This window comes from Megascapheus bottae, chromosome 21 (assembly GCF_031878675.1).
Source record: "Megascapheus bottae isolate mThoBot1 chromosome 21, mThoBot2.hap1, whole genome shotgun sequence".
NCBI lineage: Eukaryota > Metazoa > Chordata > Mammalia > Rodentia > Geomyidae > Megascapheus > Megascapheus bottae.
The window spans coordinates 35686084-35713120 of NC_143529.1; the positions used below are offsets into that span (position 1 = coordinate 35686084).

Below are 27037 nucleotides of genomic sequence, written 5' to 3' on the forward strand. Positions count from 1 at the left end.
TGCTCACCCACAGCCTTCAGCACCCACGAACAAGACAAAGATAATTGGAACGGACAGCTGAAGCTGCTTCTGGAGTGGAACCAGCTGGAGCTGGCCAGCGATGAGATCTTCACCAACGACCGCCGATGGGAGGTAAGGGAGAAGCCCTCGGGTCACTCCCAGCTCCAGTGACGGCTGGTCCATTCCAGCAAGGCCATCCACACAGAACCTTGGGGAGGAGGATTCTTTTCTGGTTTGTCGGTGTTGTCCAAACTTCCCTTCCTTGTCTGCGGGCTGATATAGTAGCTGCCCTTTTAGGCGTGTTGACTAGAGACAATAGACGTAAAGGACTGCAGGCAAGGTCACTGCCTGTCACTAAAGGCGTCCAGGGTTTCCAGTCCTTAAGCCATATCGGAGGAGAGGTGATGTTATATCAGTCACAGAGTTGCCTTTCTTCTTTGGGAGTGGATGGGATCCAGGAATATTGGGAGATGAGAGATTTGTCAGCAGTGAGCTGTCTACTGGAAAAATAGTGTGGTGTTCTTAAAGGCACTCCATGTGTATCTTCACGTGTCTTCAGCAAGATACTGGAATAGCTCAGTCCCATGAGTACCTTTAATATGAATGTTACATATACAATAAAAACAATGTGCTTTTTCAGAACCTTCCTGACTCACTGTACAATTGGTTAATGTTTTTAGAGCCACATTTTTTTTTATTGGTTTCTTCTTGTATACAACCAACTCTCAATCTACCTCAGAAGCTATGTTCATTAAACAGATTTGCAAGAGGGCTTCTTTCTTTCCTGTGCCTCTAGATTAACTGACGTCATTAATGGTCAGTGAGAAGACACTTAATTTTTTGATTGTGCATACAGATTTGAAGGTGTAGATAATTCATCACTTTTATTCTTGAGGCCAGGTTCAGAAAACACGTTCAGATGTGCCATTGTACAGTCAAAGGCCAACACTTGACTTACATTAACATACAATCAATTTTCACGATGGTGGTCCAATAAAGACTCATGAATCTTTAAGTCATTCATCTCCTTAGCAAACATTATCCTGTATTTAGTCTTTGCATTACAATGAATCCTATTACACGTGGAAAAGCTTTAGTGCGTGGAGGGGAAATTGGACTGTGTGCAGATGAATTAGTTGATTCCCCAATGAATGTGTGTGTGTGTGTGTGTGTGTGAAATGTTCCATTAGCACAAGGTCAGATGGTGCAGATAAACATGCACTTGGGCACATATTGAATTTGAACACTTAGTTTTATTAACGCAGCTGAAGCTCGTCAAGTTGAATGGCATGGTGGTGGAAGGGCTGTGGTGACATCTCACCCTGTCTCAGCTTCCTCCTGCAGTGTCTTGTGGATACCGGGTCTTACTGGATTACAGGAGCTGGCTGTCTACACTTTTAGACATATCATGGGTCAGATTTGGAAATGTAGTCATCATTCAAAATTGAATGGCATGAACTTAGAATTAAATAAATGCTTTGAAAACCGAAGGTAAGAAGTAGTCCACAGAGCCGGGAGTTTGGCCTAGTGGTAGAGTGCTTGCCTAGCATGCACGAAGACCCAGGTTCGATTCCTCGGTACCACATGCATAGAAAAAAGCCAGAAGTGGTGCTGAGGCTCAAGTGGTAGAGCTCAAGAGGACAGTGCTCAGGCCCTGAGCTCAAGCCCGGGACTGGCAAAAAAAAAAAAAAAAAAAAAAAAAAGTAGTCAACATGACCACCTTCTAACTAGGTTTCCTATAGTTGCTATTACATGTGCTTGGGAGGGTATGTCTGTCTAGAGGAAATACTATTCTGTGATAGGCTACCCTGTGATTCCCAATTCTGCATTCAATGGCATCAAGTCAGTAGCTGAGAGTTGGCTATGGTGGGAGTATATGCAATGTATCGCAAATCAAAGCCTACATTTTCTTCCAGGGAGCTGGCGGTTATCTGAAAATGGAGACAACCCCACTTTTTCCATGTGTGTTTCCGTGATGAAGTCAGAAAATGCTGATAGTTTAGAATAGTGACACTTATTAACCATTATACAACTATTTACAGATCACTAAAAAAACTCTTTGTGCCAGACTCTGGTAGCGTATGCCTGAAATCCCAGCTACTTCGGAGGCTGAGATGTGAGAGGATTTTGGGTTGAAGTCAGTGGAGGCAAGAAAGCCTTTGAGACTTATCTCTACTCAATCACCCAAAAGTTGAAAGTAGTACAGTGGCTCAAGTGGTAGAGTGCCAGCCTTGAGTGAGAAAGCTAAGGTTTGGGCCTAGGCCCCGAGTTCAGTCCCCAGGTATGGATGGGGATGATATCAGTTTGTATATCAGAGCTCCATGGCTGTTAAGAAAGGAGAGTTATCGACAGGTCTTTGAGGGCCATCTAGGAAACAGCTTGGCTTGGCCTATGTTGATCATTTCATAGCTGCAGTCCTCTGGTTCAGAGAGGAGCAGACAGAGGCCCAGAGCCCTTATCTTGTTCTAGCTTGAAGAGCTGAAAGGTGATAGAATCAAGGCATGGAAACAGAGGTGTGCCAGATACCAGGCGCGGATAGACCCCACAGTGTGGTCCCTGGATTGATGGCAGCATCACCTGGGAACTGGTTCGAAATGCAGACGTCTGGGCTCCATCTTGGGTTTGCTGAGTCAGAGATTCACTGGTTGCCTCCCAAGAATTTGTGCTGTAAAAAGTCCCAGTGACTGATGGGAAGCAAATGAGTTGAAACGGAACGTGGAGTGCTGAGCCTGGTGTACTTTTCCTCAAGGACAGGGAAAGTGCAGCTGTCACCCTCCCCAGGGAGTCTCTTTCCTGCTGCCCCAACTGGGAGCTGTAATGTAAGCACTTACAGGGCCCTTAACAACGTTTCCCTAGGCCATATGTGAGTGCCAGGAGACTAATATTAGATGGAAACAAGCCCCGGGGATGCTGCCATTGGCATGGGATGGCTGCTGAAAAACCACCAACTCACAGAAGAGAGGGAAGTGGGCTGGCTAGGCAATGGCGGAGAGCCAGGGGACCACGACAGTCAGTGCTTCTGGGAGCAGCTGTGCCTTGATGCCAGCTGATGAGAATCAGAGCTTCTGTTTTCCAAGGTGGGTTTCCAAGACAGAAATGGGGATAGTAATGAGTCCTTCAGTTTGGGAGAGGAGAGGGGATAGGGTCTATCTGTGTAGCTCAGGCTGGCCTTGAACTTGAGATCGTCCGGACTCAGGCTTCCCCCTGAATGCTGGGATTGCAGGCATCAACTACCACACCTGATTCTGAATTTTTAAATGTTGGCACCAGAGCCTGCGCCAAGAGTGCCATGGACGATGCTTAGAATATATCTAAGGCGGATGTAGCTGGTAGCCACTGGTCTGTGGCTGAATAAACACTACTTGTCTTCAGATTTGTAGGACACCTCAAAGGATCAGTTTTATTGGGAGCTCAGAAAGTGGAAGTCAAGATAACCAACCACTGATGGCTGCAGGTGTGCTGCTGGGGTAGAGTATGCCTAATAGGTTAAAAGAAATGAAAGCAGGATAACCAAGGACCAGGTATGACCCAAGCGTTCTGGTTATGTCACCTGGCCAGGGCTCTGCTTGATGGCGTATGGTTTGCATGTGGCTGGCTGGATTCTGTTTTGCCAGCTGTGCCTGGCGTCTCAGTCATAGGGAAGGTTCACAGGACTGGTGGCTACTTCAGGCACCAGAGGAAAGCTGAAAAGAAGGCTCACAGAAGCGGGGACCTGCCCCCTATCCCCCCACTTCTGCTGGCTTCTACTGAGCCAGAGACTGAGGCGACCTCTGCTGGGTCCGTTTAGTTCTGCAGAAGAGAGCCCCGGTCACACCCAATTCACATCAGGCTGACTTCTGTGCCTCCCACCACGATGCTTCCCCATCCAGATGTCTGGTCTGCAGTCAGATGTTGCATTGAAATGGAAAAGAGATCTGAGTCTCCACACAGGACTGAAGAAAAAAAATAGGAAGATACTGTTACTCTGAGAAAGCAAATTGCTGTGTTGTTTTCTGCATGGGACTGACAGCGTGATTCTCTTTGTGCTTTATGTTTCCTCCTTAGTCTGCTGACCTGCAAGAAGTCATGTTCACAGCGCTCATCAAGGACAGACCCAAATTTGTCCGCCTGTTTCTGGAGAACGGCTTGAACCTCCAGAAGTTCCTCACTGACGAGGTCCTCACTGAGCTCTTCTCCAGCCACCTCAGCAGCCTGGTGTACCAGAACCTGCAGATCGCCAAGAATTCCTACAACGATGCCCTCCTCACCTTTGTCTGGAAGCTAGTCGCAAACTTCCGAAGAAGCTTCTGGAAGGAAGACAGAACTAGCAGGGATGAGGTGGACGTGGAGCTCCATGTGGGTAACAGCGAAGCTCTCCACCAGGGCTGCGTTGGGCTCTCTGCCTCCCTACCTCAGCGTTTCTACTGTCTTTCCTCGAGTAAAGTTGGTGCTGGGTTTTCTGATGTCTTCCCTTCTTGCTCTGTGCTGTGTTTCAAGCCAGTTGCAGTTTTTCTTGGTTGCCAAGTGAAGTGTGGCATATTTCTGAAAGCCTTTGACAAGGAGCAGGAACCAACAAAGGTCATCTCATGCTTTGGCCTACTGCACGTGTGTGTGTGTGTGTGTGTGTGTGTGTGTGTGCACACGCACTGCTTCTGGGGTTTGAACTCAGAGCCTGACGCCGTTCTGAGCTTTTTAGCTCAAGGCTAGTGCTTCATATCTTGATCCACAGCTCTACTTCCAGCTTTTCAGTGATAAATTGGAGATAAGAATTTCCTGGACTTACTTGCCTGGTTTATCGTTGAACTGTGGTCTTCAGATCTCAGCCTCCCAAGTAGCTGCCCAGTGCCTGGCTATGATCTGCCTTTTTCAAGCAAGAGCTCCTTTCTGTCCACGTAAAGAGCGGAAGAACTCCCCAATGCCCTTCTCTGCGTGCAGGGGAGGGTGGAATCCTGGTATCCCCTGGGGCAGACATTGTGGATGTGGCTCCTCCCCCCCACCTTCCTCTACACTGTCCACGTTACATAAAGGCAGGCCCACTTTAAGACAGCCGGCATTGGCAGTTCTTTCTTCATTCTTTTATTCATGCCTTTTCCGGTCAGAGGCTGGTGTGTAAGCTCTCTCCCCTTTCTCGAGGCGGTGGAGGTAACTGAATATGGATTCTTTACTGGCTCACAGAGTTGCCTCGTCCACTTGATTTCTGGTTTTCCACGGTGACAGCTTACTGAAGAGTGCGTCTTTTATGGATGCTTTTCTTTTCTGATCTCAGTTTTTCACTATCTTATTGGTTTTTTTCTGGGACCCATTTCCAAATAACAACTGACCTCAAGTTTTTATTTTAGTATTGCTACTGGGAAAGCCCATTAGGTAGTTTTGAGATTTTAGTAGGCGTATGTGTGTGCTTGTATCTAAAAGCAGAGTGACTTTTTTATTTGCTTCTCGTTGACATTATTTAAGGTAAAATGGTCTGAAATACACAGCCTAAATTTGCCTTCTTCATTTTAGACTTAGAAAAACCTACAAAAATAGTGGAAAAGGAATATATACATTTAGTCACTTTCTATTTGAAAGCGTTCCATTGACAGATACTGAATCATGAATCTGGGTTTCTAATTGATATATCAAATTCAAATGTTTGAATGATAGTTCCAAGAAAATGAGCATGTTTTATATTCTGATCATCGAGCTTACACCACAGTAAAGCTAGACATTTAATTTGAATGACTTTTTTTTCTAGATGAGGATCAGGTTTATATGGTGAGAGAAAATTGCTTTTTCTTTGGCCTGTCAGAGGCCATTCCATTTAAAAATTGCTCTCAGCACATTTCCCCCACCCTTTCTACCTTCCTGTCTAGTTATGCTTTGTCTTTTATGATAGATGAAAGATTGTGTGCCCAATTTTACCACCTGGTGGGTTGCAGAGATGAAAATCACATCCCTGTGATTTTATGGCCTCATATACAAAGCTCCAGAGCCCTTCAGATGTGGGGCATTCTCCTTGACCTTCTTGCCCCTATTTTGTTGTTAGAATAAGGAGCCTAAATCGTTTTCTGTTTGCACGTGGTGACCCCATCCTCTGACCTCTTCCAGGATGTGTCTTTCACTACTCGGCACCCCCTGCAAGCTCTCTTTATCTGGGCCATTCTTCAGAACAAAAAGGAGCTCTCCAAAGTCATATGGGAACAGGTAAATGTCCAGATGATGGCTGGATTTCTAAGCAATGCACGCTTGGTTTTTTTTGGGCCAGGTTTGCATCTCTCAAAACTTTTATACCTAATCAAAGACGTCAGCCATAAAATTGTGCATCTGGTGTGGATGGACGTGGCTGTGCCTTGGTTTGCATGTTATCCACATGTGTCTGGGAGGGGCTGGGAAAGGAGCCCTCAGAGTCCTGGGTTATCAGGCCAGGACCCTCCTCTCAGACGTGCGTGAGGGTGTGATTGTTTGCCAAGTGCTCAAGGCATTCAAATTTCATTTAAAATTTATTTCTAAGAGCTTGCCTAGCACACACAGGCCTTAGGTCTAACTCCCAGCAGTAAAAAAAATAATATTCACCTTTATTATAACATGAATAAGGAAACAACATGTAAAAATTCTGCTTTGGCTTTTTGAGGGTTTAATTTTTGATAAAGTTATCTTCTCCATATATTCTGAATATTAGGCCATTGTTTGATGTATAGCTGGCAAAAATCTCCCATTCTGTAGGCTGTCCTTTTAGCTTGTTGGCTATGTCCTTGCCATGTGGAAACTTTTTAATTTGATGCAGTCCCATTTACCAGGTCTTTTTGATTTGCTGTGCTTCTGAATCTTTATTCAGAAAGTTTCTGCCTACCACAGGGGTCCTAACATTTCTTGTACTCTTTCCTGCAACAGTTTCAGGTTTCAGGTCTTACACTGAAGTGAGATCTTTGATCCGTTTTGGATTGATGCTGGTGTAAGGTGATGGATAAGGGTCCAGTTTCAGCTTTCTGCATGTGGACATCCAGTTTTGCCAGAACCATTTGTTGAAGAAGCTGTCTTGCTTTCAGTCTGTATTTTTGGCTTCCTTATCGAAGATTAAATGGCTGTAGATCTGTTAGTTCATTTCTGCATCTTCTGTTCTCTTCCTTTGGTCAGATCTGTTTGTGTACGAGTTCTGGTTGTTTTCATGGTTATGGCTCTGTAATAGAGCTTGAAGTTTGGGATTGTTATTCCTCCAGCACTATTCTGTCTGCTAGGATTACTTTTGTTAGGATTACTACTTGAGATTTTTGGATTATTGAATTGAAACACAAAGCCCTGTTATGTCCTTATCCAGTTTCTCCCAGTTGAAGACACGAGAAGCCAGACTTTGCACTGTCACAGTCATGATACCAGTTTCTCATGCTGTTTGTTCAGGTGTGTGTATGTGTGTGTGCTGGTCCTGGCTTCCAACTCAGCTCAGGGCCTAGTGCTCTCACTTGGCTTCTTTTGCTGAAGGTTAGTGTTCTGTGACTTGAAGCCACACGTCTACTTCCGGATTTTTGTTGGTTAATTAGACATAAGCACTCAGAGTTTTCTGCACTGGCTTTGAACTGTGATCCTTAGATCTCAGCCTCCTGAGCAGCTAAGATTATAGGCATGAGCCGCTGGTGCCTGGAGGTGTATTTTCTTTTTCTATGCTAATCCATGTGCAGATATATTCAGTTCAAAGCTACTGTTGTGCTCATGTCAATTTTATTTTGAATCATTAGCAGTGGTTGAAGTGGTACCCTTCCCTGCTGTGCTGCCAATTTATCCACTTCAAGGAATCTGAAATTGACCTAAAATTCTCTGCCCCATGAAAAGACGCGGGGCTGTACTTTGGCGGCCCTAGGAGCAAGCAAGCTTCTGAAGACCCTGGCCAAAGTGAAGAATGACATCAACGCTGCTGGAGAGTCCGAGGAGCTGGCCAATGAGTACGAGACCCGGGCAGTGGGTGAGTCTTGGGGACAGGGCTGCTGTGGGGTGTGAGGGCCTCTCGTGTGGCAGACTCTTACTAGTGGCACTTAGGCCAGGGGGCTGAGGGTAATAGTGAGTCTGAACTCCCCTACTGCCCCAGTTGAGGACTGTGGATCCCTCAGCCAAGGGTATACACAGCATCTTGCTTCTGGCACTGACTGATTTTCCCAAGAATGGATGTGGGCAACTTGGCTGTGACTTTTCCTTCTGGGGCCATCTGGGGCCACATTCAGGCCTGGGTCTAATAAGTTGACACCTCAGGGAAATTTGGGGCGGGTTTCTGGATGTTAAGACCTTGTGACAGCTCAAATCTTACCTGATTTATAACCTTGCTAGTCAGTTACATGTACGCGCGCACACGCGCACACACACACACACACACACACACACACACACACACCCCTGACCAAACACAACTTCAGATGCATCATCTGGAAGAGAGTTCGCTTATTACTGATGGGAGGGACAGCATCCAGGTTCTCATGTTTTATACCTCATTGGCAATTCTGGAAATAGTCAGTATTGCTTCCCTGAAGCTTTCTGAATTTTTGGGTCTCAGAACTCCCATCAGAGCTGCAGATAAGGTCACTCACCACCTGAATGGAGGAAGAAAGAGACATGGCTGGCTGTTTCCTCTTTGGTTGAAGCTGATCAGTGCCATTTTATGAAGAAAACTGGGTGGTTAGGGCATGCTTTCAACTTGCTTGCTGTTTTCCCTTTTGAAACTGGTGGTATGATAATTGTTATGTGTTTAACCATTGTGTTACCTGATTGGAAAAAAAAAACCCTACATCTTTGGTTTCACAGTGAAATAGAAGCATGCAATTATTTCTTTACATTGGTTGAAGTTTTGAAGATATAATGTTTATTTCGGAGTGACCTTAGTTGAGCAGTGGTTTTTGAATATCTTGAATTTGAGAATTTCCTCTCAGAGAAAGATGCTATTTGCTCATGCCTGTAATCCTCGCTACCCAGGAGACTGAGACTGAGGATTGTAGTTCAAAGACAGCTTGGGCAGAAAAGTACTTGAAAAGCTTCTTTCCAAGTAACCAGACAAAAGCCAAAAGTAAAGCTGTGGGTCAAGTAGAAGGGGGCCAGCCTTGATCCATAAAGCTAAGTAAGAACATGAGGTCCTGAATTCAAGCCCCAGAACTGGCACATGCACAAAAAAAAATTCCTTCGAGGAGCTGCACTTTGGTGTCTTTTTCATCAGGTCTTGAAATGTCAGAACTCCTTCCATGCAAATAGGTTCATATGCCTTCTACTTTTTGTTTTTATGGTTTGCCTGGCTGTTTTCGGGCTGTGGTTTATCTGGGAAGAAATATTACCCAGAAGTCATATAAAGCAAATGAGCTGGAGGTGAGTCGTCCTTAGTTAAGGGGAAGCAGAGTGTCCGGGTCCTTGCTAGGGGCCAAGGCTCATCCTGTGCTCAAGGGCCGCTCAGCCTACCAGCCTGTGTTACTGTGTTCTGCTGACCCCGGCACCCCTGAAGGAAAGGTCAGCCAGGCTCAGGCGTGGAGGCTGTCCTCTGTGCCTTTAAACACCCTAGTTCCTACACCTAGGCGTTTGGTGGAATTGGGGGGTTGGTTGGAGGCAGGGGTTGGTGAGTTAGCCACGTTTGCCAGCTGTGACCACAGGCCCCTTTCTGGTGATGGTGCAGAGCTGTTTACTGAGTGCTACAGCAGTGACGAAGACCTGGCCGAGCAGCTGCTGGTGTACTCCTGTGAGGCCTGGGGTGGGAGCAACTGCCTAGAGCTGGCGGTAGAGGCCACAGACCAGCATTTTATCGCCCAACCTGGGGTCCAGGTAAGCAGTACCCTGTCCCTAAACAACATAGCCAGAAAGCAGATGCTGTAAAATAAAACATAAAAAGGCCAGGAGCTCAGTCTAGTGGTAGAGTGCTCGCCTAGCATGCACAAAGCCCTGGGTTTGATGCCTCAGTTCCATATACACAGAAAAAGCTGAAAGTGGTGCTGTGGCTCATACCTGTAATCCTAGTTACTCTGGGAACTGTGGTTTGAAACCAGTCCAGGCAGGAAAGTCCCTGAGACTCCCACCTCTGATGATCCTTGTTGGCCTTTGGCCTTTTGGCCACAGCGGGCCAGCCCCAGGTTTTGTGGGTGGCACTGAGTGGACCTCGACTTTCCTATTCTGCCCTCAGACACAGCAAGGTGGCCAATTTTTTTTTGCCAGTCCTGGGGCTTGAACTCAGGGCCTGGGAATTGTCCTTGGGCTTTCTCAAGGCTAGCTCTCTACCACGTGAGTCACAGGGCCACTTCTGGCTTTTTCTGCATACATGGTATTGAGGAATCAAACCCAGGGCTTCATACAAGCTAGGCAAGCACTCTACCAACTAGGCCACGGTCCCAGCCGAGGTGGTCAGATTTTTGCCCACCCTGTAGCTCACAGAGGTAAAAGGAGTTTTCTGATTTCTGCCTTCCTGAAAGCCCCTCCTGGCTCACCTTCAGGGGCTGGAACAGATGAAGAAAGCTTTTGGACACATTTCAGCTTAAATTGACTTTGGTCTGTTCCCTTCCTGACTTTCTTTTCATATCTCAACAAGGGTGCTTCATTTGCCTCTGGAAGGAAGTCCCTGGAGGCCCGGCAGAGAGCTCTGAACTTGCTTGAATTTTGTTTCATCAGAGAGAAAGGAGTTAGAAGGTTGCTTGTTTAAACCCACATAGGAAGGATTTCAATTGGTTAAAAATTCATAGGTTTATTGAATTTACACTTGTGACTTTTTAAAAAACTCACATAACAGAAATTAGAAAAAGACTTAAGATCAAACAGAATTTTAAATTGTTTTCTTGTGATGCTCTAGCATCTGGGTAACTGGATGAAGGAGTGGGCTTGAGTGGTTATTGGCCTTGGAGGGTGTGAGGCAAAGAGGAAATTGTGTAAATATTCATTAATGAGGTCGTGTGTTCTTTCTCCATTTCTCTATAGAATTTCCTTTCCAAGCAGTGGTACGGGGAGATTTCTCGAGACACCAAGAACTGGAAGATTATTCTGTGTCTATTTATCATCCCCTTAGTGGGCTGTGGCCTCGTGTCGTTTAGGTATGAGCAGAGGCACGTGGCTGTTGTAGGCGAGTGTGTCTGTGTGGACCTGCACCCCCCGCATGTGCTTGAGCGTTTGTGTAAATGATTGTAACACTGCAAATGCAGAGCCTTCACCATGGTGCCATGCCCATGGTGTCTGTGTTTCCTGCGTTTGATTTCACACAGGCAGAGGTGAGGTTGTATCTTCAGTGGCCCAGGTGGAGTCTGGCCTTGCTAATTACGAAACTCCAGGGCCCCATCTTGACTGGATCAATCTTAGGCCTTGTCAGGTCCTCCGGCTAAGGGTTAGCTCTCTTGGCGGGGAAGAGGGCTGTTGCCCACAGGCGTGTGTGTGTGTGTGTGTGTGTGTGTGTGTGTGTGTGTGTGCGTGCGTGCGTGCGTGCGTGCGTGTGTGTGCGTGTGTGTGTGTGTGTACACGCATGCGTGTGGATGCTGCACATTTCCAGGCTGCCCTCGCCTCTTGCCTGATGCAGGAAGAAGCCCATCGACAAGCACAAGAAGTTGCTTTGGTACTACGTGGCCTTCTTCACCTCGCCCTTCGTGGTCTTCTCCTGGAACGTGGTCTTCTACATTGCCTTCCTCCTGCTCTTCGCCTACGTGCTGCTGATGGACTTCCATTCCGTGCCGCACACCCCCGAGCTGGTCCTCTATGCGCTGGTCTTCGTCCTGTTCTGTGATGAAGTGAGGCAGGTAGGCGCCCCCCCCCACCTCCCTGGGTGGTGTCCTCTCACTCGCTCACGCTGAGCTGCTGCTTCTGAAGTTCAAGGTCATCCTTGGCCTTAAATCTATGTTCTTGCTGGGTGTTGGTCCAGGACCTGGAGGTGCTGTGCCAGCTTCCTGGCCTGCCAGCCAGGAGAGGGCCTGATGCCAGCCCTTGCTGCTCCTGGCATTGCCATGGCCAGCGTGCAGTATGACAGTGGCCTTGGCTCTTCCTGGGACTGTGAAGGAGTCTACGCTGTGCGGTAGCTTCTGGAATGCTCTGGCTTGTTGAGGCAGTGCACTCACGCAGGGACCCTGGCCATTACCAGCCCTTCTGGTGTGTGTCTGTGTCCCTATCTCTCCATTTCCTGGCTTCTCCTTCCTTTTGTTATTTCTGAACACTTGTTCTATTGAGTCAGGGCCAGTTCTCTTCAGTACGACTTCCTCTTAACCTACTCAGCTGTGTCTTTAGCGACCCAGTTTCAAAATGAGGTCATATTCCAAGGTACAGGCTTTCTCTCGGCACTCATCCTTTGTTCCCTGGTTTTTCTTCCCCATGATTTCAGGTGCTGCGGAAGAGCATTAGAGGAGGGGAAATGTCTGAGTGAGAGAATCGCAAGCTGCTGGGGCACTTAGCACGTGGGGTGGGGTGGGGTGGGTGGTAGACCAGGCCAGAGTGTGAGGGGCTCACAGCCAGAGGGAGATGTGTCACTAGAAGAAGGGAGCGAGGAAAGGAAAGGAGGAAGCAGAGAAAGGAAGCAAAGAAGGAAGGATAAAAGGAAGGAAGGAAGGAAGGATGGGAAGGAGGGAAGGAGGGAGGGAGGGAAAGAGGAGATTCAAGTAGGAACAAAGGAAGAGAAGATAGGAGACTGAAGAAGGGGAGGTAGAGGAGGGTGGTAAGTAAGGAGGGAGGAGGCAAGAAGGGAGTTCGGGAGAGAGGAAGGAAAGAGCTGCAAATTGGCAGTTACAAGTCGTCACTTGGTGTCCGGCCGGGAAGTGGTGTGCACAGCGTGTGTATCCAGTCTTCTTTCTCTCTTTCCTTTGCTTGGTTGGGGTGGTACTGGGGACTGAGCTCAGGGCCTCTTGCTTGCTAGTCAGCCGCTCGTGGCCTCTTCGTGCATTTGTTTCTTTTGAGATAGGGCTTCAGTTTACCCATGTGGACCTCCCACTTGTGCTCCAGAGACCAGTGGAGATGACAGCCTGGGCCCCTGGGCCCAGCCACGGGTTGGGGTAGAGTCACGTCAGCTACGTCTTTTATCCAGGCTGGCCTCAAAGTACAATCCCACAATCCCTGCCTCCCATTTCACTAGATTACAGGCGTGAGTGGTCATAGCCAGCTTCTTTCTTTCTAAGAGCTCTCTTCAAATGATCCAGTTTTAACTCAGCTACCTTGAATTTGAATTCCATATAATCTATAAGCCTCATGAGCTAGTGCCTTCTTCAATTTCCTTTTCCATTGCTCAGCAATGCGAGCTCAAGCCTGGCTCTGCCGCTGGAGGTCACTGCCAGCCTGGAAGAGCCTGTGGTTAAAGACTCTGGCACTGGGGGTCACTGTTTCCCTCTTGTCTGGTCCTTTGCACTCTTAAATGGAGTTGCTTTCCTCAAAGAAATCCATTTTGCTAGCCTGGTGTTGTCTTAATTAGCCTTGTTGGCACTTGGGGGTAAATAATGCAGCATCCTATGCACAGGTCCTTGTGGCGCTTTCCTGACCTGAACTAGCATGGTGAGACCTCTCACCATTCCACAGTTTATTTTAAACATTTTTAGCCTAAGCTATGTTGTGGAGTGGAATAGTTGCAAATCCACATCCTACCTAACCTATGATATATGTTCTGGGAGTCTGGCCCTGGGTTGAGAATCTGGTAGGGTTTTGGGGGCCTTAGAGTCCCCCTCCCCCTGGAGTTCCCCGTATTGGATTTATGCGTTGCTGCAGTGTTTTGGAAATAAAGTTTTAGGGTGCCAGGAAAGTTTTAGGGTAAGAAACCTCTGGCAACGTCAGCATAGATGACGTCTTCCCCGTAACGGCTCAGCTCGTTGTTTACACCACTGGATGTAGACATCTTCCCACACGTGGAGGACTCATTCTGTGGGTTCATTAGGAGAAACACAGGAGCCCCAGTGCCTGACTTGGCCAGGAGCCCATGAGAAACAGCAGCTACCTTTCAACCTCCTTGCAGGAGTGTGAGGCGCTGGTAGGTCTCACTTGGCCCATGGCCCACTCTCAGACAAAAGTGTGCGGACGTGCAGCGATGTGGGAGGGGCTGGTGTCTCCAAGTGTCGGTGTCCCCTTGTCCCCTGTGGCTGCAGTGGTACATGAACGGGGTGAATTACTTCACCGACCTCTGGAACGTCATGGACACCCTGGGACTCTTCTACTTCATCGCGGGGATCGTGTTCCGGTACGTGGCCAGCCCTCCCACCGTCCCCCACTCAGGCATTTGCAACCCCAACATGGAGCAGAGCTCTGGACATTTGAAGCCCACCGGAAGTCCGTGGGCCGCTTTCTGGCAGAGCCCATCATCCAGGGCAACACCTGTGCTCTGTAGAACCACGGTTTGCGTGGCGTCAAGCTGTGTCTCCTCTCCTCCCCTTCCTGGTGATCTGAGACCAAAAGCAAACAAGGGCTTCTTTATGATTTATGATTCTTCTCTTTGTCCTAATCGGCCTTTGAGAGAGATGACCAAGAGTGAAAGAGCGTAGCGGTGATGGAGATGGTAAATACCTCCCAGGATCAGTTCACCTGGGGTCACAGCATCTTCTCAGATGCCTTTGCCTCTGGCTTGCACGCTGGCTGGGGCCTTCCAGGTGCCAGCGTTTTCCTTCCAGCATGGAGCCTGAGCAGGTGGCTAGACAGGCAGAAGCAGGAGCAGAGTGAGTCCAGGTGAGGGATAAGTGGGGGTGAGCCCCGTGCACCCTGCCTCCAGACCTGCCTGCCCCCCTGAGCTTTACAGCTTCATTTCAGGGGGGCACAAATGGGGTGCCATCTTGTCAGCAGCCAGGCCATTTCTGCTTCTAGTTATGAATAAACAAGAGCTCACCCTCCAACTTGAAGGGGTGGGAACTCAATTCCATCCTCAGCCTTCTTTTCTGCTTAGGTTGAAGGTCCTAGCATTTTGTTTCACAAGTTGGACATGCTTTCTAGATTATTCCAGTTGGGAATACATATGGCTTTTGATCTGCGTGTTAGCAGGGGATTAGCTAATTGAGTAGTCAGATGAAAACAAAGATAATTTATTAGGGGGACAATTCAGAGTCAACCCCAAGGGGTTGGAGGTAGTTAGGGGTGACACATTGTCTAAGCTTTGTGAGCCAAACATGGTGTCCAGAATGATTGTTTATTGAACAAAATTATAAAGCAATGGAAAAGGAAATTGAAGAAGACACTAGCTCATGAGGCTTATAGATTATATGGAATTCATGGACTGGTAGAACTAATATTACAAAAAGACTATGTGTATGAAAAACCATCAGCAGATTAAGTGAAATCTCCATTTAGCATGCACAACAAGAAGGGATGACTGTCTCAAGGTGAGGGATGGGGAAGGGGACAGTGGCCGCTCAGCTTTGCCCAATGTCCCTGTCTGTCCTTTTGTGGTGTCCCCAAAGCAACAGGCCTAGTGATGTTTCTGGCCTATTTCTACACACTACGCTCCCTCCGCCTCCTGCATGAAGCTCCTTTGAAAAACAAAATTATGAAATGCTTCTCCAGTGATCTCACAAAGGATTTTCTTCTCCTCCTTTTCCCCAGGCTCCACTCTTCTAATAAAAGCTCTTTGTATTCTGGACGAGTCATTTTCTGTCTGGATTACATTATATTTACCTTAAGATTGATTCACATTTTCACCGTAAGCAGAAATTTGGGACCGAAGATCATAATGCTGCAGAGAATGGTAAGAGCCGGGCGGGGCCCTGGGCAGTCTTCCTGGAGCTCTGTGCAGAGTTCCGCTGGGGCTGGCACGCGTGTTTTACCTGTGCGTGAGGCTGGCTCTCCACGTGTTTCCATCCCAGCCTTTTCCAGACACAACTTCAGAAGAGAAGGCTGTAGAGCTCATTTAGAGACTAGCACAGGCGTCCACACCTGTAATCCTAACTACTGGGGAGGCTGAGATCTGAGGATCATGGTTTGAAGTCATCTGGGCAGAAAATGGCCGAGACTCTCATCTCCAATTAACCAACAAAAACTTGCACGTGGAAGTGTGGTTCAAGTGGTAGAGTCCCAAAAAGCCAAGTGAGAGTATAAAACTCTGAGTTCAAGCCCCAGTGTGGGCATGCCTCCGTGCATACACACACAGACACAAACTATTTCCTGTGCTGCTAGATTTCACCCATTCCAGCCATTGGAGTGAGTGGTTTGCTGAGGTCGAGATGGGGCAGGGCTTTTGAATCTGTCGTACAGATGTGCATGGTGGAATCTGAGAGGTTCCACACTGATGCACAGAGCAAGGACCATAGCTAAAAAAACACGATGGGTGACCCAAATTGAGGGCAAATGCCACCCAAAGGAGACGCTGTCTCCTAACGCAGCCTCTGAAGCAGCAGACCTCTGCTGGTTCTGTCTGGAAGTCAGATGGGCATTGCATCAGCTCATCTCCACGCTCCTTTCCAAAGCTGAGGTTGATTGTGTGGTTTTAACTCGAAGCATTTTGGAGACGCCAGGCACCATGAAGTCATGCTATGTGTACAAAATGATTTTTAAAAATTAAATCACCCATCCTTGTCTCGGAAGGACTGCTTTTTACTTTCCTAAGGAAAACTAATACTGCAGAAATAATTTAGGGTTTCGAGAACCTGCATCTCACGTGGTGTGGACACAGGAAGGACTTTCCAGGTGGAGGGCTTCTTTTGTTCTTGAGCGGGGCGCTCCATCGGCCACGGGTGGGCCATTTGAAGATCAGTGATGAAAGTGCCTGGGTCAGGGTGAATTGTGGAAAACAGATATCCTAAGATCTAAAGCATCCATTAAAACGAAACAAAATAAAACCAAAGCTAAGGGGCCGCGCAGCTGGGTGACCTGGGTGTTCTGGGCTGTGGCGGCTTTGCCCTTCTCGAGGCCGCGTGGTCGGGCAGCCGTGGGCACAGCCTGATTGCCACCGTGCCCTCCACAGCTGATCGACGTCTTCTTCTTCCTGTTCCTCTTCGCCGTGTGGATGGTGGCATTCGGGGTGGCCAGGCAGGGGATCCTCAGGCAGAACGAGCAGCGCTGGAGATGGATCTTCCGCTCTGTCATTTACGAGCCCTACCTGGCCATGTTTGGCCAGGTGCCCAGTGACGTGGACGGTAAGCTGAGGGGAGAGGCGCTCGGAGGAGGCAGCTGCCACTCAGGCCACGGCCCCACCCGCGCCGAAGAGGAGCCCTTCCAAACCTCGTCACACACACCTTGTGTGTGTGTGTGTGTGTGTGTGTGTGTACACGTCTGCCAATACTGAGGCCTGAACTCAAGGCCTTGAGCCTACGGCTTGCGTGTTTGCTTGGCTGGTGCTCTGCTACTTGAACCATGCTTCCAGGCAGCTCTTTTTCTGTTGCGAGTCCTGGCTTGAACTCAGGGCTGTTCTTGGGGTTTCTCAAGGGTAGAGCTCTACCACCTGAGCCACAGCACCACTTCTGGCCTTCTCTACGTATGTGGTACTGGGGAAGGGAGCCCCGGGCTTCGTGCATGCTAGGCGAGCACTCCACCTCTAGGCCGCGCTCTTGGCCCTGGGCAGCTTTTTGATGGTTCCCGGAAGGTGGAGTCCAGAGGGCTTTGCTACTTGAACTGGCTGGGAACTTGGATCCTCTCCATCTCTGAGCAGGACTTCAGGGCAGAGCCATCTTCATCTGGCTTGTCAGGATGCTGACAGCAGCACTGGCTGTCACCCCACACCCTGCTACCACGATCAGTCCCTACAGCTTCCCCGAGCCAGGCCAGCCCAAGCCAGGCTGCATGCCCTTGTGAATGATGCCAACTTTTTTCTCTCTGGTGCTCTGGGACTCCACCTTCCTGTCTTTCCAAGGGCATCTTGCTTCCCTGGGATCAGAGGACAATCCCTGGCCACGAGCCATCTTTAAAGCCAGTGATCTGTATCTCCCACCTTTCCCCCTCCCTCCTTCCCACCCTCCCTTCCTTCTTTTTCTCCCCTTTCTCTTTTGACTGGTTCTGGGGCTTGAACTCAGGACCTGGACACTGTTCCTAAGCTTTTTTTTGCTCATGGCTGGTGCTCTATCATTTGAGCCACCACTCTACTTCCAGCATTTTGGTAGTTAATTGGAGATTTAAGACTCATGGACTCTCCTGCTTGGGGTTGGCTTTGAACCACAGTCCTCAGATCTCAGCCTCCTGAGTCGTGTGATTACAGGTGTGAGCCGCCAGCCCAGTTCTCCCACCTTTTCTGAGCTGAGCTTGCCCAGACACAGCTGAGGAAATCCCTGGAAAGGTCCTGTCTCCCAGCCACACTCAGGCCTCCTCCAAGGCCCCCAAGCCGGCAGCTCCTCCAGTGTGCAGCTCGAGCAGCCCGGAGCTCCACTGCTGTCCTTCTGCGCCTCAGCTACTTTCATAGATTTTTGTCTCCAAAATGTCCTTGAACCCTGCTGCTTGGTTTCAGCCCTCGGTATCCAAGCTGTCCTCCAGGATCCCCTATGCTCCTCTTTACCTTTGCATGGTCCCGCTGCTGCCAGAGGGGCTTCCAGGAGAGACAGCTGAGAATCCCAGGCGCATGGCTTCCCAGTGCTTCGGTCACTTCTTTCGTCTGAGGAGTCGGTGTTTCTAGTTCTCTCCTGTCACAGGGCCTTGACACCTGCTGGCCTGCGGAGGGGTGCTCTGGGCCCCTCCTCCTCTCCATTGTCCATGCCTGTTCCTTTGGAACTTGTCCTTAGCGCCCTGCCCATGCCGGTGGGTGCACGGACCCGTGCCCACTGTGACCCTTCCTTTGACTCAGATCCTGATGAAGTCCCTGGCTTGCTTAGTAAACAGGCTGCTGCCTGAGGTCTTCCATGACTCAGATCCTGTGTCCTCTGGGCTGCCCTGCCCCTCACCCTTCTAGAAGAACCTTCCTGACCCTCTGCCTGTGCGTCCTCAGGGACCACGTATGACTTCTCCCACTGCACCTTCTCGGGGAACGAGTCGAAGCCACTGTGCGTGGAACTGGATGAACACAACCTGCCCCGCTTTCCTGAGTGGATCACCATCCCGCTCGTGTGCATCTACATGCTCTCCACCAACATCCTGCTGGTCAACTTGCTGGTCGCCATGTTCGGGTAGGAGCGGGCCCTCTGCCCTCCCCGTCTATCATGGGCGGGGCCCTGGGCCCGGTGGCCATAGCCACACAGCTCTGTGGTGACAGGTGGCGCAGAGGAGGGCTCTGAAGGGAGCAGGAGGGCAGCAGGGCCCTTTGAAGGACTCTATTACAGACCCAGGTATCCCGACAAGCCGTGCCTCCTGTGTTAGCTTGTGTTTTGGTGGTGGTAGGGTTTGAACTCACAGCTTCAAGTGTTTAGACCAGGCGCTCTACAGCTCAGTCACGCCTCTGGCCTCCATGGCGTATGTCCACCTGACAGCAGGCTCGAGCCCCCATGGCCACCTTCAGTAAGCATGTAGTATGCTCATCACCCGTGTCACAGCCTTCCCGGGGTGCTGGGGCCACCACAATGCGGTCACTCAGCCCCAGGGACTCAGTGACCCTGGCCGTCAAGGACTTCAGTTAGCTGCTGTGGGAACGTGTTCAGGTTGGAGAACAGTAGGAAAGCAGAGCCTGCCTTTAGGGCTCACGTAGAATGAGGCTGAAGTGAAAACCTGGTATGGGGACCAGGACTGGCTTTGGTAATTCTCCTTTGTGTGCTTAGACTAGGGCTGTTTTCTTTCTTCTTCCTTAAAGGGGCTTCGCAGAACCCCAGGTGGGCATGTCCGTGGAAGAACTTGCTTTCTAATGTGTAAGGTACATAGTCACTGCAGACGTACAGATTCTAGTGCCGACAGAGCACTTAAAAGCAAATTTCTAACTTTAGGGATGTATTTACTAAAGCTTGCTGTGGGAGAGATTTTTCTCTCAAACCCAGAAACCCAGAAGCCATACACTACAAAGTAAACATATTTGATTTCAAAAACCACTTTTTTTTTTTTTTTTAAGATTGAAGAGACTAGGCCAGGTACTAGTCTCATGCCTGTTATCCAAGCAATTCAGAAGGCTGACATCTAGAAAATTCAGTTTGAGGCCTTCCTGCATGGGCAACTCTGCAAGACTCCATCTCCAATTTATCAGCAAAAAGCCAGACGAGATGCATGGTTCAGGTGGTACAGTCCCAACAGAGCAAGCATGAGATCCGGAGTTCAATCCCCCATACTTGCAAAAGAAAAGACATCTCCCCTGAAGTGATGCATGATAGAGGGGGTGGGGGGAGGGGACATGTTTGTGACATTCATGAGGACAAAGAAAAAGCCACTTGAAGTTTATCAGAGGAAGATGACCCGACAGCAAAACTGCCAGAGACCTTGACCAAGTAGTTCAGGAGGGGAAGGCTCATGTGGCTCATGTGGCCATTTTTCATGTGAAAAATGAGTTGAGGACAGGAAAAATCAGAAGGAAAAAATGAGCTTAAGGTGCTGGGTTTGAACTCACGAGATGGACTGAAGTTCAAGGGAGGCTGTGTGGAGGGTGTGGGAGAAGGAAGCTTAGAAGGAGCATTGCTGATACCTTTTAGAAGCCCACCTTCCTTCATCTGGGAATCTGTCCTAAATATATGCACATACACAGATACATAAATATACCTGTAACATATATAAATGTATACATATAATTGTATATATTAAGTATATATATGTATATACTTCACTCTGTGCCCACAGGGATGGCTCTAGAACATCTCTGCTTAAAAATCTCAGATTTCATTAAGAGATCTCAGAGAGGTTTCATTATTCCCCAGAGCATTCTGGGTACTTTCCCCAAGGAGGCCATCTGTGGCCAGGCCTGGTCCTGCAGTCCCTCTCAGGCTATGTGTCTGTCCCCAGATCGGGTGACCTATCTTTCTCCCTGTCTCTGTCTCTGTCTCTCTGTCTCTGTCTCTGTCTCTGTCTCTCTCTCTCTCTCTCTCACACACACACACGCACACACACACACACACGGTGCTTTTGCACTTCCTCTGGATTAGCAGCTCTATCGAGTTCTTCTCCCCTTGTCTGTGCCTGCTCTCCTCTATGGCAAGGACCCTTAACACACTTGTATCTGGGCCCCAGGCTCTCTCCTCTTAAATGATAGCAAATTGTCTTTCTTATCTAGTCAGCTCTGAGGATGGAGACTGCCTGGAGTCTCCGCACCCAGCCCTTGGTGGGTTTGTTTGTGAATGAGGAGGACAGCTCTTTCTCATGGCTGCTCATCCCTCAGTGAGTGGTGATAACCTTCGCTTCCTGGTGAGCTCTTTACGGCGAATCAGAGAGCAGCAGAGAGCCAGAGCAGGTGTGCAGCATCTGCCTCGTGCCAGGTGCCTGGGCTGTGAAGATCACGGGGCCGATAGAGGCCTTCATGAGGCAGTGGGCCACTTTCTCCTTGCCTACCTGTAGCTGGTGGCCAGGGAAGGACTCGAGAGCCTGGCTGCTTCTCACGCACAGGCATCCCCTGTCATGGAGTCCAGCTGGGAGAGGGCTCCAACCTCTGGGTCGGCAGAGAGGAGTTGGGGGTGCACACTCAGTCCAGAAGGAACACACGTTCTCCAGAAATCAGGCCCAGAGGCCAGCAGCTCCCAAGGCCACGGCCATTGAGACAAGTTGACTAAGTGAGCCTCGGGATCTGTGTGCCATGAGCTGGTCACGGCAGTCCCGTGAGAGGACTGTGTCCCTCTGCATCCACTGCCTGAACTGAGTGGTTCGGGGCTGGCTCTGTGAGGAGGCCGCCCCAGGCCCTGACTGCAGTCTGCCACCACATCACAAAACTCATTTAAAAGTGTAGCCATGCCCAGTGGTGACCTTATTAAATGGGCCCGTTGGGGAGAAACATGCAAGCACCCATGATTATTCTAGAGTAAAACGGTTGGTTCCAGGCTCTGGGCAGCCTCTCCTGGGCCAGAAATGGGCTGAAAGTCAGGATGACTGCCCAGGTCCCGAGTGCATATCCAGCACAGCCTCCACCACCGATCAACCAACCATCTAGACTTATTTCTAAAAACAACCAGCAGTCTCGAAAGGTTTCTGAGAACACACTTCTTGACTCTTAGGAATAACGCACAGTAAGTTTATTACAAACACAGAAAAGTAGAGGAAAGGGAAAAAATAATCATCAGACACCAACTATACAAGGTTGTTGCTATGTAGCTCTCTTAAGGGACATCATGAAAATGGAGGACCAAAAGAAGGTGACACTTTATTGAAATAGTAATTGTCAATATAATTGAAGCATCCTCATGCTAAACACAGGGCCAAGTGCTGGATGTGTGTTCCCTGATAAAATGATGAATTATTATGTTGGTGCAACCTTTGTTTCCAGTATAGAGCCGGGGCCAGAGGTTACATCCCAGCATCCTGGCATTGATGGAAGAGATGACATGTAAACATTGACTAGAGTGCAGCATGATATAATGCATGTACAATAATCAGCATGACAAATCCATTTATAGAGAAGGACGTCCTTAGGCTGGCAGAGCACGAGTCCACCAGCAACAGCTACTGTGTGGGGCTAGCTTCTCTCTAAGGACTGGGTCCTTGTTGCCCATCGTGTCAGTGGGGGAGAAGGAGAAGAAGGAGAAGGAGAAGGAGGAGAAGGAGAAGGAGAAAAAGAAGGAGAAGGAGAAGAAGGAGAAGAAGGAGAAGAAGAAGGCAGACAGGGATGCTTGCCAAGTCTCTTAGGCACACCAAAGCACATGGCCTTTTTCTAAAGGGACAGGGGAGTGGTGGGCCTTCCCACGAAGGTATGGTTCACGTTGACTATGGTATTCTGGTAACAACTCTCTATGCCAAGTTGAATTATGGTTCAAATGTCAGTGGCATGAAATGGTTCAAAAGCCAATGGCTCTTCCTGTAGTTTCCTCCTCTCCACTCCATATTGTTACGTTTATCAATGGCCTATTCTAGAATCTCCTTGGACTCACATCAGGCCCATGCACATTCTTCCTATTTCCTCGTAAAACCATGTCTGTTCTGGAACAGTGCAAGTAGCTCATCTTCCACGTTTGCAGGTTGCTTTTGGGGCTTACGAATGGGCATCTTTTCTTGCTGTTTGTTTTGTAGTGGACACGGATGCATGCTTACGGTGTGCAGTGGGGTGTTTCCTCAGAGGGAGGTGTCTGCCGTGGACTGGTCCACTCAGGAGGATGGCACCTCCACCTCCTCAGACAGTGGCCCTTTCTTTGTGCTGTTTCTTTCTTTGAAGTCCTCTCTTCGATTACTTTCACATCATCACGTTACAGAAGGAGAGGTGAGCGCAACGTGCTGCACAGCAGGCAGTGTGAGAGACACTGCAGCTCACACACCAGGCAGTGCGAGTCCGCACTGGGAGAATAGGCTCACCAGATAGAAATGGTATTTGAATTCATCCCGAAATTCTATCATTGTTTTAGCATTTATTTTTTCCTCTGTGACTTTTTAAATTTTTAATCTTTTTTTTTTTTGCAGGATTTCACATTCTGGTTTGATCAGCCTTTCTATTTTTTATTTTTACCACCAAATGGCTTTCATTACCGAGTCATGATTATTAATTATTTTTATCATCTTTACATCTGTTACACAAGTTCTTTCTTGTTTTCTGTATCCAAAACGTTCCTGGCTTTTCTTACATGTTTAATTATAAGAAGCAGCTCAAGGCTCATCTTGTAAATCTTTCTTTCTCTCTCTTTCCAAGAAAGAAAATCTTGTGAATTTTATTGTGATGATCTTAGCTTTTTAGAATAATTAAGGAGAAGTTAGCTAGTTACTATTCAGAGAAAATGGTACTATCTCCATTTCTTCAAATATCTGTTTTCTCAGTAGAATTTTGTTGCTTCTTTCATTTGGGTCTGGCAGATTTATTATTTTAGCCACTTATGGTTGTGAATGAGATTATTTTTGTTTGTATTCCTGTCTGCTTTTTGATGTATCCTAAAAGGTCTATTCAAGTTTTTCTTATTTATTTTGGAACAACTATTGAATTTTCTATGTCTCTCTCTCGTTTACTCTCTTGTTGCCCTTCACCATGTAATGGGAGGTTTCTGTGATTCTGTATTTATTAAGTGTCCCCCTTCTTCTTTCCCTTCTTCCTCTTCCTTCGCCTTTTTCCCCTCCCTCTCTCCTCCTCTCCTTCCCTGTCTCCCTGCCTCTGCCCCCTAATCAGAAAAGCATGCTGAATGTTGCCTAAAGACTTTCTCACAACCATTGAAATCATATTTTCCTTTTGATCTGGCATTATGATGTATTATAGGAATGGTGAATTATACAAGGTTTTAATATTTAGTTATCCTTCTGTTCCATGGTCACAGACTTACTCCGTTAACATGGTTCTGGATTTCATTTATTTGCGAGGCTATCTGAATTCTAAATGTCTGTTAGGCGTTAGGATCATTTCCAGTCTCAGCGAATTTCTAAGACTTTGTCGTTCCTTGGGGATCTTTCTCCCCTGGCCCGGCCCCCTCAGCTGCAGTTGCTCATCTGGTCCCAGGAGATGACCTCACGTTTTGCACGCATCTCCAGCCAGCTGGGACATTGCCAGATATGAGACTCCAGAGGCACGTGAGATGCCCTATTGACGGGAAATGGCAGACGATTCTTGGGAAAGATGCCAAAGGCTGGTGGTGGACAGGAGACGCGGAGAGCCCTCTGAATTGGGGCTGGTGAGACCTTTGGACAGAAGAAAGTGTCTAAGTTATTCTGATGCTTGTGTGTGTGTGTGTGTGTGTGTGTGTGTGTGTGTGTGTGTGTTCATGCACGAGCACACACACATGCATGCACATGTTAGCAGCACAAGACTTTTTCTGTAGGGTTCCATCCCTTCTCTACAGAAATTGAAAACACTGGCTAAAGAATACAAAAATCATTTTAGGAAAAGGCAATGTAAGTGCAGTAGTGCTTGGATATCAGCCGCCTCTTGAAGATGCCACGTCTATCTGACAAAGAGAGAGAGAGAGAGAGAGAGAGAGAGAGAGAGAGAGAGAGAGAGAGAGAGAGAGAGAGAGAGAGAGAGGAGGGAGGGAGGGAGGGAGGGAGGGAGGGAGAGGAGAGAGAGAGAGAGAGAGAGAGAGAGAGAGAGAGAGAGAGAGAGAGAGAGGACGTTGTGGAAGCCTGATCAGCTTACCAGGCCCCGAGGGGTGTGGGCTTTAGGATGTGCCATTTATCTGGGAAAGAATGCTGCTTGTGAGATCTCCCTCTGTCCTTGAGGTGCTGAGGCTCAAGGAGTCCCATGGTTTGGGCCGAAGAACAGATGAAATAATTCCCCACAAAGCAGAGCTCTTTAAAATACGGAAGGATGCAATCTCAAAGCTGCTTTCCACAGACCCTGGCCCACAGCATCCCCAGGCCAGGGCCATCTGGGCCTGCAGGCCTCTCTGCAGGGTCAGCTGGGGCCTTCGCTTTGGCTGGGTGCCCTGTTAGACACCAGGCCAATGACCTCTGCGCCCATCTGGACTTCCCTGCTTCCCCAGGTCATTCTCAACTGAGGACAGTCTAGCAGCAAGTGAGGGGTTGGATCTGGACACAAGCTGCAGTTTGCCCAGCTCCATTCTAGGTCATCTAGAAGGGCAGGTATTTTCCGCTGACCATGAATGACCAGGTGAGCTGAAGGGCCTGTACATCTTCCTCTCTGACCTTTTCCCTTCCCTCTACGACATGGGAGGGAGGTCTGCCTGCCAAAGAAAATACCTTCTGTGCATTGCAGATGTCCTCCTTTTGTTAGGACGGATGAATCACTTTTGGATTCAACCCACGGAAAACAACAGTCCGTGCATTAAAGTAGATGCAGCTGCTTTTTTTGTGTATGTGTATTAAGCTGTGAGCAGTCAGTATAATCCTTTTCTGGACTAGATCCATAACCATTTAAAGATGTGTTGGGGGGGACAATCATTTGAATAATGATATTTGTTTTGGCAAAAAGTAGCAAACTGTGATTTCTGGCAAGTTCTCAGCCTGAATGTCATTGGTCTGTGGTGCATCCACAGGTCTGCTGGAGGCTTGAGTCGCAGGCAGAAGGTGGATGATGAAGCTTCTATTAAGCTTCCAAGCAACCTGACCTGCATATGGAAGAAACACAGTTAGAGTCAATCTTCTGTGCTGTAGTCTGCACAGTTCTGTGTGTCTTTCACCTAATAAAAAAAGTCTGCTACCTGAGGTCGGCAAGACGGCAAGCCGAGTGATGGTTTCACGTGGAGTTGGTGGAGGGAGAGGCTGAGTGAACAGGAAGGTCTCCCCTGAACAGCTCACCCTGCCTTGCTGCCCATGACAAAATGCTTTGTAGGCATCAGAAATGCGAAGTCACCGAGTGTCTTTCCAGGCCTTTCTTATCTCCCTTCACAGGATGCTCTCTGGTTCCATCTATTTTCCTGCAAATGACATCATTTCATTCATTCTTCTTTATGTCTAATACTCCACTGTACCACCTTTTCTCTATCCAGTTATTGACTTTTGACATCTAGATTGGTTCTATATCTTGGTTATTATAAATAGTGCTGCCATAAAATAAGAGTTCGGATATCTCCTATATTAATTTATATCCATTTGGATATATGCCCAGGAGTGATATGGTGTGATTATATGGTAGTTCTACTTTTAGCTTCCTCAAGAATCCCATTACTGGGGCCGGGAGTTTGGCCTAGTGGTTAAAGTGCTTGCCTAGCATGCATGAAGACCCGGGTTCGATTCCTCGGTACCACATACATAGAGAAAAGCCAGAAGTGGTGCTGAGGCTCAAGTGGTAGAGCTCTAGCCTTGAGAAAGTCCAAGGACAGTGCTCAGGCCCTGAGCTCAAGCCCAGGACTGGCAAAAAAAAAAAAAAAAAGAATCCCATTACTGAATTCCGTATGAAGCTAAACTGATTTATATCCCAATAACAGCCTGTAGGGGTTCCTAAAATGGATTTTTTTGTTGGTCCTGGGGCTTGAACTCAGGGCTTGGGTGCTGTCTCTGATCTTCTTTGTGCTCAAGGCTAGTGCTCTACCACTTGAGCCCCAGCACCATTTCCAGCTTCTTTTTTTAAAAAATAGGTCTTGGGTCTTGAACTTGGCCTGGGCACTGTTCCTGAGCTCTTTAGCTCAAGGCTACCACCCTATCCTTGAGCCAAGCCCCACTTCCCATTTTCTAGAGGTTAATTGGAGATAAGAGTCTCAGGTCCTTTTGTGCGCAGGCTGGCTTTGAACTTTGGTCTTCAGATCTCAGCCTCCTGAGTAGCTAGGATTACAGGTGTGAGCCATCGCGTCCAACCAGC

General features: G+C 48.3%; 1 protein-coding gene across 1 annotated transcript in view; it reads left to right on the forward strand.

Annotated features, from left to right (window-relative positions):
- Trpm8 (transient receptor potential cation channel subfamily M member 8) overlaps positions 1-27037 on the forward strand; it is a 64094-nt gene that overhangs the window by 22416 nt on the left and 14641 nt on the right. Inside the window, exons 10-20 of the mRNA XM_090355086.1 lie at positions 14-132; positions 4045-4335; positions 6067-6162; positions 7783-7912; positions 9596-9741; positions 10882-10994; positions 11471-11687; positions 14004-14095; positions 15445-15586; positions 16802-16973; positions 18749-18926. Coding sequence (XP_090211212.1) covers positions 14-132; positions 4045-4335; positions 6067-6162; positions 7783-7912; positions 9596-9741; positions 10882-10994; positions 11471-11687; positions 14004-14095; positions 15445-15586; positions 16802-16973; positions 18749-18926 — 1696 coding nt within the window. The remainder of the gene's footprint in view (positions 1-13; positions 133-4044; positions 4336-6066; positions 6163-7782; positions 7913-9595; positions 9742-10881; positions 10995-11470; positions 11688-14003; positions 14096-15444; positions 15587-16801; positions 16974-18748; positions 18927-27037) is intronic.